This window comes from Pangasianodon hypophthalmus, chromosome 1 (assembly GCF_027358585.1).
Source record: "Pangasianodon hypophthalmus isolate fPanHyp1 chromosome 1, fPanHyp1.pri, whole genome shotgun sequence".
Lineage (NCBI taxonomy): Eukaryota > Metazoa > Chordata > Actinopteri > Siluriformes > Pangasiidae > Pangasianodon > Pangasianodon hypophthalmus.
In genome coordinates this window covers 3,622,933-3,633,822 of record NC_069710.1, presented here as the reverse complement: position 1 = coordinate 3,633,822, position 10,890 = coordinate 3,622,933, and the positions used below count along the sequence as shown (strand labels likewise).

At 37.2% G+C, this 10,890-nt stretch overlaps 1 protein-coding gene across 1 annotated transcript in view; it reads left to right on the top strand.

Moving 5' to 3' along the window:
* Positions 1-266: 266 nt before the first annotated feature.
* lars2 (leucyl-tRNA synthetase 2, mitochondrial) overlaps positions 267-10,890 on the top strand; it is a 51,359-nt gene continuing 40,735 nt past the window's right edge. The window contains exons 1-3 of the mRNA XM_034307661.2: positions 267-432; positions 3,072-3,309; positions 7,498-7,629. Of these exons, the coding sequence (XP_034163552.2) occupies positions 3,076-3,309; positions 7,498-7,629 (366 nt within the window). The 5' untranslated portion in view covers positions 267-432; positions 3,072-3,075. The remainder of the gene's footprint in view (positions 433-3,071; positions 3,310-7,497; positions 7,630-10,890) is intronic.

Here is a 10,890-nt window from a genome sequence, read left to right as displayed (position 1 = left end):
GATTTAGCCAGAGGTAACATTTAAAAGTAGAATAATAAAATAAATAAAAATACTATTAAACTATAAAATATATAGTTTATAGTTTATAAAATTTTGATAGTATAAAATACATTTCTTTACTATCCTTAGACAAATGTCTTAAAAAGACTTTTTTAATTAAACATAAGGTGTTACTCAATAGCTGAGTCAGATTTCCAGCATCTGAGACATTAAAAACAAGCTTCTTTGGAAGATAAGAAGGAACGCCCCACACTGCGGTTGTCTTTGTAACGCAACTAATAAAGTTTTATTTGAACAACATGGCGGCGCCCTGTTATCGGTGTGAGTACTGTCTGCTCAGCTGCTGAGAAAGATGAACCGAGCGTGACATGGACTGGACATGAATTAATATTGTCTACATGACTCAAGATATTCCTCGGTACTGCTGTTATTGTGAGTACGGAGGTCTGTTACCTTGCCTTGTTTATTTGAGGACTGTTTTGCACTTATGTAGCTAGCTCCAGTGGCTCCTACTCCTGATCCTGGAGTCTTCCTGCACTGCACTTGAGGGTTTATTTCTTTGTTTGTTTGTTTGTTTTTCTTCTGCAATTAAATGGGAAACCTGTCAAAAACAAATGGATGTGTTGAGAAGCAGGGAAACACCAAAACGTGCAGTATTTGTAGTATAATATCAGAATAAGAAAACAGTGACTTAAGCTATAAGCTATGTTTTTCATGCTTTATTTTAAAATGTCACTTTCAAATATGCAGTAATAAATTTATGCTTAGTTATCTGTGTGGTCCCTGCCATCAATGTAGCTGTCAAGCCATAAATGAAAATAAGAAAGCAGGAAGGCTTTCCATATTGAAATGCTGAGTAACCTTGAGCTTCTATCCAATGATAATACCTTCAAAAGTCAAGCAACTATGACAATTACAGTCCTTTTGTGTGTTACTGTGGAAGAGATTCATGTCCTGATGCTGCTAAGCTGTTGTGGCACATCATCAGTTCAATTTATTATCTTTTTAAAGATCTGTAACCATAGCAACTCACTCTCTCTCTCTCTCTCTCTCTCTCTCTCTCTCTCTCTCTCTCTCTCTGTATTTCTTTCTCTCGTTCTCTCTCTTTTATACACACACACACACACACACACACAGAGCAACACATTTTCTTTATTTTTTTTTCCCGTTTTGCTCTCTTCCTCCCGCCCTTTTTTCATGTTACAAAAACCGGCTGGATCACTCCACTGTGATGCAGAGCTGGGACTCAAAGCTTGTGGGCGTTTGGTTGAGAATCGTTGCTGCAAAACACCTTTATCCTCACTAATTCACTGCTGTCACAAACAATCCCAGTGAAGATCGCTGGCGTATGTAAAGGCAGCAGAGAATGTCTGTGTGTATAAAAGGAACCAGGTGTAGAGGATCTGGGAGTTACACTGTAAGAAACTACACCATGGGTCAGGCAGTTTGAACCTTATTTGGACAAACAGAAACAAAATGCTAAAACTGCATGTAGTGACCAATTGAAAAAAAGAAAATTAGTCACTACTGTGGTTCATTACTACCTTTGAAAATCTATTGTTTCTGCTTTATTATTTAATTTCTAGTTTCCAAGGTGATTGCTTAATAATCCCCTTACAGTATCTCATGTTGCCATAGTGACACACAGTGATGAGGCTGGGTTTGGTGCCTGTTGGTTTAGCGTGTTGATGTTTTTGTGATGGTGAAGGATTTACAGTGCAGTAGTTCTCTCTCCATGTGTTTCTTGTTGCTTTTGTAGAGTCTGACCATTAATTTTTGTAAAAACTTATTGGCTGTTTGGGTGACAAAGTGACAGACAGATGAGATCGTTAGAGACTATTTAACAGATCAGGCCAAAGTACGGGCTGATATCAATCTACCAATGCAATCTACCATCAACTCAGTTACTGATAAATTATGTATTTGCAAGTGTTGCTTGTAATATACAATGAAAAGCAATGAGACTTTTATACGATTAATTTATGAAAATGACTCTTTAATTTGAAGCTGATGAGCATGTTTAGTTCTGTGGTTTGCCAAATAACACTAATTCAATGTCCATCAACTCTGGATGTGTTGAAAAACTGGCACCATGTATAGATTATAAGAGCACCTTTTACTTCCTAGAAAGCACCACCTAGTCAGTTATACACTTTTGTACCTGTTTGGGATCCTCCATGGGTCCAAATAACACAACAGTCATCTACTACTACTTCTACCATAATGTAGAACTTCTACTTCTACTTCTACTGTAATGTCACTTTCTACTTTTCACTCTACGTTTCTACTTCTCCACTTATTTTTTATGTACTTCCTTATTTTTTACTAAAGTATCTCACTTTTTTGCTTTTCTATTACGCACTGTGGTTATTTTTACTACTTCATTCATTACTATAATGTCTTTTATTCCTACATTGTTGTGCTATATCTGTTTGAGCAACCTCTGGCACAAGAATTTCCCTCAGGATGAATAAAGTTATCTTATCTTAATAAAACATGATGGCATAAAACATGATGGAATGTGCTGTTATAGAAAAATAATCAACAGTGGGGTGGTGTGATATTGTGTCAATACAATAAGTGCTTTATACCACAGCAATTTGTTGTATAACAGTTGCATTTTTATTAATTAAAGTTTGACATGTCATACTCGTGTATCTGTTTGTAGTTATATTTAATGGTGTGCAACATTAGTAAGACAAAAATCCCCGCAGCTTGTCAGGTTATCGAGAAACCAGGAAGCGCAGAGTCCTCTGTTCTGAAGACTTTACTGAGACGGAAAACTTACTGACTGTTACAAAGTGCTGACACTAGAGACTCCTTCCATAAATGTTAAATAAGCATCTCCTTACAGAAAACTTCACCATCTCAGTGATAATACTTTTATTATTATCAGTGATAATAATTTTCCTTGATAAATAATAGCACATTGTAACCCATTTATAATTATAATTAGATTACATGTAATCTAATGATAATCTAATAAATTACCTGTAAACCTAATAATCTGTTCTAAGCCATCCTTCATATCCTTACGTATGTCCTAATGGCTTTTGTTTTCTCTTTTCTAGGTGCATGATGCATGAAACTTGTCAATTTGCTGTGTATTCTTTGGGACTGCTGAAGCGGGCGGGATGCCTACGTCCTTGGTTCGTCCAGGCCACACCCACCATCAGGTCTGGCATTCGGAGCGTGTTCAGCGAAAGCGGAGTGTGGGAGAGAGATTACAGGGCAGACACCAGACGTAGGGTGGAGGCATGGTGGCATCCCCGCATCCAGGAGCAATGGCACAAGGACATGAAGGAGCAGGTGAGATGCTGAATTGCATTATATCAGCAATTGTCCTGGTTATAATGGAAGGGAATTCAAAATGAAGCCTGTAAGTAATCAGGCAAAAACTAGCTTAATTCTCGAACGGATTTCTTCCTCAATCTGTCCTGCTTGCTCATGGATTTGTGCATGCACAACATTGTTCACACAAACTCAGCTACAGTTTTATAGTGTGAATTTGCACTTCCAGTGTTGGAAAAGTGTGTGCACATTACACTTTCACGGCCCGATTGCTTTCTCCTTACTCTTGTATTTTCAGTGCAACTACACTGACAAAACTCATTAACCAGTCAGAGTGGGTTGCAAGTTTTGACTGATAACAAGTGGGGAGTATGTTTGCTCATCCTGGAATCTACTGCTAGCCTTTTGGGTTGTGAAATGGGTTTAAGCATACACTGAAACAGGGGTTCTCAACCTGTTTTTGTAGCCAGGAACCCCTCTAGCTGTAAAATAAATACTACAGACCCCCTCACAGATTTACAATGGATTCAGAAAGTATTCAGACCCCTTCAGTTGTGCGCATTTCATTGTGTTATCGATTTAATTTAAAATGGATTCAATCAGATTTATTTGCCATTAATCTGTACACAATAATCCATAATGACAAAGTGAAAACATGTTCTTAATGTATCAGGGAGTTGACCAGGAACCCAATGGCTGCTCTAACAGAGCTTCAGAAGTCCTCAGCAGAAAACCTGCCAAAAGAATAACCATCTCAGAAATACTCCAGCAAATCAGGACTTTATGATAGAGTGGCTAGATGGAAGCCATTTCTGAGTAAAATGTATGTGACAGGCACTTAAAAGCAGGTGGAAAAAGATTCTCTGGTCTGAATAGAGAGGTCCTTGAAGAAAACTTTCATGAGACTGAAGACAAGGCTGGAGTGACTTCACGACAAGTCTCTGAATGTCCATGAGTGGCTCAGTCAAAGTCAAAGCCCAGAACCCCAGAGAATATCTGTGGAGAGACGTGATGATGTTCATAGTTCACAGACGCTTCCCATCGATTCTGATTGAACTTGAGAGGATCTGCCAGGAAGAATGGGAGAAACTGCCCAAATCTCGGTGTGCAAAGCTTGTAGAGGTTTACCCAAGAAGACTCAAAGCTGTTATTGCTGCCAAAGGTGGTTCTACAGCACTGAATAAAATACCTGAGAGACAAAGAAATTTCAGTTTTATTATTTTTAATAAATTAGCAAAAAAATGCTAAAAGCTTGTTTTTTTTGTCATTATGGGTTATTGTGTGTAGACCGATGGCAAAAAAGTAATTTATTTTAATTAAATCTATAACACAACAAAATGTGCTAAAACTGACGTGGTCAGAAAACCTTCCAAACCCACTGTATGTCATGGATATTATTAAATGTGTACAATAATATTTTGTCCATTTATTTGAGCCATAGATCTTTTTATTCCCAAACTTTCCACTGATGCATTACATCTAATTTGACTTTATTTATTGGCCTATTTGTTTTGCCAGTCAAAAGGCTAATAACTAGGTGGGTTGCGATTTCCACAAATGAGATCAAATGAATGAATTAAAAAAATCAGACTTGGCTATGCTTCACAGAACCCTGGGGATTCCCAGACCCCACTTTGAAAACCACTTCACAAGTGCATTTGAAATTCATTCATTCATCTTCAGTAACTGCGTCTACTGGGCTTGAGGCACTATTCACATACATTTATACTACATGAATACATGGAGAACATGGGAAAGTCCATAGAGATAGTTACCTGAGCTCAGTATTGAACAAGAGACCCTGGACCATGGACCTTCATTCAAATTTCAATCACTTAAAATATTTAATATTCGAATATTACACAGCCCAATTTTAAACAATTGCTACACTACGTCTTTGAAACATGTCTCAATATCAAACTCACAAGGACGAAGTATGATTTTTATCAAATTACCCACAGTAATGATCAAGGATTAGCTAGACATTGCATTTTTCTTGTGCTAAAAATCCTCTTTCTTCATCACACAGACAGGATAAGTCCCTCACTATATATTCTCGCTACATAGGGCATACCATAATGGTGTTCTAAAACTATATAAGGCATGCACTATATGCTCAAAAAAACAACAATTTGAGATTCTGTCACAGAAAAGGCATGACTCCCTGTTGGGGATTGCTGCTTATCTACAAACATATGCATCATTTATTCATGCATACTAGAAAATAAAGTATACTATAAATGGAAGGAATTTATTCAGGGCCCTTTTCTGACATCAGGCAAAACTTTTTCTCTTAAAGCATAGAAAAGTACTAAATATTATGACAATTCTAATTTATAGGATTAGACCTAGAAAGCACACTGGACAATACAAGCAAGCACCAAGTGTACGTAACATAAGCCATCTTCTGCCTAAGCTATACTGCTTACGTTCTGCAGTTCTGATCGGAAAAGTGTATACATAGAACAGTCTATAGTATGTGTCTGTAGTTTCTAGTATGTGAGGGTTGAGGACAAGTTCAGTGGCAGAGAACGTCTAGTGGTAAGTATAACACATTTAAAAATATCACATGAGACATACAGCATATTTGTGTTTATTCTGGTTCTCCATGCTGGTGTAATGAGTATCATTACCGTAAACACACTTTGCTCTGCAATTACAGGCTGCGTAATCAGAACTCTGTTGTAGATTATGATTGTAATGGGTTTTGGACGGATGAGGGCCTGCTTTTACATGTAACTCATGCATCTCACAGGCGCATGTTGGTTAAAATAAAAGCATATACGTTACATGAAATCCTTTTGGTGTAATAGATGTGGATGTAGATGGCCTTGATAGATGTGTATGTAGAAAGTAAACAGGTTCATGATCTGCTCTCATAAGGCATACCTTTACAAGAACAGCTAAAAAGGAGTAGAGCAATGGACAGTGAATATACCTTAAAATTCTGCCTTGATGATGTCCCTTTCCTTGTATTCATTTAATTCATCATTCATTTTTTAATACTTCACTCATCTTTCAAAAAAAATGTCCTAAACCTGTCTGTAAAAGATGAATAGATTTTCTGTAGTGTCAGTCTGTAATTAATGTTTATGGGCACTCCTTTTTTCTAAAAATACATTCTCCCTTAAAGCCATGTCCAGAGAAAGGCCTCTGACATATATAAATGGTTCTCTGGTCTACCTGTGCTGTTTCATTTATTTTGGGTAGTGCAGTGTGCTTTTCTCACTGCATGTGGAAAGGAGGGATTAATCTAAAATGTGTGATACTATACTACAAGATACTGAGCCATTATCTCTCAAATTCTGAATGAACCACTGTCAAATGGCTTAGTCACACTTTCAGCCCACATTTAATCCTAAATTGAAGTGTATTTTCCCCTATCACATGTAGCATTTTGCTGGGAATTTAGTGCAAATCTTTTGGAAAGGTTGTGCTGGAGCAGTTTTACTGTCGTTTTAGCAGTCTGTGAATAATTCAGGCTTCTCATGACCTGAGCTGATTAATGCTTCCTGAACCAGCAGCCTTCTTCAAGCCTTTATGAATCATTAAAAGTTCTTAAAGTGCGTGTGTGTGTGTGTGTGTGTGTGTGTGTGTGTGTGTGTGTGTGTGTGTGTGTGTGTGTGTGTGTGCCCGCCCATGCTTGTGTGCTCCTGTGTGTGTGTGTGTGTGTGTGTGCGTGTGCATGCACAGTGATGGTTGTATCTTGTGTAGGATAACATCTATGAGCATGATAACACTATTTTGCAGATTTGCATTATATAAACACGTTCATTTTTTTAGAAATGACAAGTTATCACATCACAGATTTAAATGAACAAGCTATGAATAAAGTGAAAGTAAAATTCAGGACACTTTTTTTGACAGGTTTTATGTATGTTGATGAAAAAAGTTTGTTAAATCTCCATTTGTTTGCATGACGTCTGCCTTCATTTCAACGACTTCATCCTATATCTCAGATACTCTTTAACAATTTCTAATAAAAATCCATGTCTAGGTTTGCTGTTTTGGCTTATTTTATTCACTATTCCTAAAGTAGTCAGGCAGTCAGTTTTCCTCTTTATGCTTTACTTTTGGAGTTTAATATAACATGTTTGCCAAAGCATGACATGGCTGCCGCCGGCAATATATAGGGGCTTTAAATTTGCTTGCCTGAATAATGAAAACACTGTTAGGCTTTAATATTTTTTATCTTTTGTTATTCAGTGCACCCAGAAGAAGAAGTTTTATGTCCTGTCCATGTTTCCTTACCCATCTGGACGTCTGCACATGGGCCATGTCAGGGTCTACACCATCAGTGACACCATCGCCCATTTCCAACGCATGAGAGGTCATAAGGTAGCTGCTTTACTGAGAATTTCTCCAAATCCTTATGTTATTTATACACCATGACTCACCTTTTAATGCTGGTCAAAGAGGTGTTGTTTCATCTTTGCGTCAGAAGAAATTTCATTATAAGCAATCAAAAACCATTTATACACTGTCAACAACCGACTTATCAACTAGCTCTAATCAATGTTTCAGCAGTTTATGGTTGTTTGTGTTTAGTAGACAATCTATGCACCCTATAAACTATTAACTTGTCCGTTTTTTCTTTTTCTTTATTTGGATAATTCAGTTAATGGTTTCTGATAGTCTATAGATGATCTACTAAACATCAGCTCATCCCTATTCCTCCTGCCATATCAATTTCACGTTTCGTGTTGACTCTATTGGTACATTTTCTTCCATGTTGAAAGATGGATAAACATCACTTCACTTGCTGGTCAATAACAGTTTAAACAGCTTGTAGAGTGTCTAAAGTGAACGAGCCAAATAAAATATTACCAGTTATAATTATGTACATCATGTCATTAGGTATTACTTCTTTGGAAAAATTACATAAGTAAGGAATAAAACACAACAGGGCATGATTTTATTGAAAATAGTTCATCACAGGATGGTGTGATACTGACACAACAGATTGTACTTTTTATTAGTTTATAGCTGCATCTAATGTTGTAGAACGTCTGTGTAACAAGGCAGTTCCTGTGATCACTTACATTATGGCAGCTCTGGTCTCTTTTTTTCTCTTTCTTGAAGTTAATAATGCAAAAATACACAGCTTGTCATGTTGCATAGAAACCAGAAACAGCAAACCCCTCCATCCTGAAGCCCTTCCTAAGGCAGATAACTTAAAGGAATTACACATGATCCTCCATACAAGTCCTTGTGAATGAGCCATTCCTATAGAAACACTAATGTATTAGAATGAGTGCATTAATATAAACCTGGGATTTTTTTTTTACTTGCAACTGGCACCAGTGTCTGAGCCACTCCGTTACAGAAAAATACTCTGTACCTTCTGACCAATCAGAATAAAGTATTCAACGGCATTGAGCATTGAATAAGTATAAGAAAGGAATAACACATCCTAAGTGCTGAATCGTCATTTAAATTAACATTTGCATTACAATTCTAACATCATACTAAAATTGCAAATTAATATCATTGGCGTATATTCTGCTGTAATTTCTTTAAACTGAGCTTGGAATTGACAGTCTATATTTTTGTGTAGATGTCTCCTTGGTCAATTTCTCCTCTTTATTATCATTGTGATTTCAAGTTAGAGGCATCTGAGTAGAGGGAAAAATGTGAACTCACATTGAATGACTGAGCTCTAAAATCTGTAGCAATCGTTAGTGTAATATACAGTCCCCTCCAAAAGTATTGGAACAGCATTTGAGCTTTATTTTCCTGATACTTATAACATACTTAGAACATGGCACATTTGTTTGAACCCAACCCATTTTTCAAGTGATTAAAAATATTGGAACATGTGACTTGTAGGTGTTTCTTGTTGCCCAGGTGTGCCCTGGTAGAATGATTGTTTAAATAATTAATAGCTCTGAATGTTTGCTTTTGGTTTGAGCCCTGGGATTTGCCTGTGAAGACTGCATTTGTTGTTAAAAAGGATAAACCAACATGAAGACCAGAGAGCTGTCTATAGGAGAAAAGCAAGCCATTCTGAAACTGGGAAAAATGGGGAAAATTGATCAGGGCCATTGCACAAGCATTGGACATAGCGTCCCCTTTTCTGTAACTCAGTCTGTTTTACCATCACATCCTCTGTGTGGCCTTTAAATGATCCCATTATCCAATGCTGTCCTCTCCATGCTCATGTCAGAGACATGCAGCAGCTGCTGGGTTTTGTAAACGCAGCTCTTTGTATAGGTGATGACTTAATGGACCTGGGCTGAGTGTCAGCACGGTCACAGTGGCAGCAGAAGCCCCAAAGCCACTGATCGAATTGGACTCTTACATTGCTCAATCAGATTTCCTTATTACGGTAGGTTAGCAAGGGAGCAAGAGAATGGCTGAAGGGCTTTATGAACTTAATCGTATGATTATGATCAAGCACAAACAGGGTTGTTTTGAGACCAGTGTTTGTGCTCTGCTGTAATGTCCCATGACTCCATTTGAAAAACAGGAATATAGTAACGTTGCTGTAATGCCAAACATATGCTGGTTTACACGGCTACCAGATAGCAAGCTGATGACACTTATTAAGTGATAAGTGTAACTTGTTAATGGAAAAATCCACACTAAATGACAATATTTCTAATTAATATGTGATCTGTATTTGTAAAAGATTTATTTTATGATTAAATTTTGAATTAAATTTTCTGGGTTTAAACTTATTTCATTGACATGTTGGTCTATTTTCACATTGGTTAAAAACAGTTTCCTACCTTACCCATATTGTCTGACTACCTGCTAATAGTGTTGTTACTGGGACTTCGCCTCAGCTAAAGAAAGAGATGCAGCAGCACTTTAGTCGTTTAGTCTATCCAGCTCTCTCACCTCCTTATCCATATACTCTGATCAAACAGATCCGTTTCAAAGCTTCAACTTTTATGCTAATCCTACTATCAACAGCATCATACTTGTCATCGCCTAGATCGCTAACTACCTGAGTCGAACCTGCGGTAACTCGGCACAGCTGTCGTACAGCTGCATTGCTGTATTGTGTCATTTATATTTATGTTAAATTTCATTGTAACTGTGTTAGCAATGTCCTCCTGTGACGTCAGTGCAGCACGCAACCACTAACTTCTCTCAGGAATAACGAATATACAGCACCAACCAAGAAATAAGCAACAAAATCGCTAAGCACATCACAAATATTTAATGTAGATATTAAATCTGTTCAGTCACCTGGAACCTGGAACTGTGTGATTCACAGCTGTCTTGTTTGCCTTGTCTCAGAGATTCAATTTGCATCACACACATTTACTCGCATGTATTAAAAGTTCCAGTAGTAGTACAATAAGGAAATTATTCTTGTTGAGACATGAAGGCCTTTCGCTCTGGTTCTAGCTCAGGCATTTTTATCTTTAATTTAATTTTCTGTTCTTTTGTCTTTCCTTATGCAACAGATGGTGTGGCTTTTTCTTTTTTTTTTTTAAACGAGTGTTATATAAAATGTGGTGTGAATACATGCGAAAGAATATAATGTGCAGACTGCTTAACTGATTCCATTTCTGGCTTAACAAACCCTCTGCTGCTGCTATCTCTTAACATGTTGGTGGTGTGTTTTGTTGCTGTGTGATCAAAAAT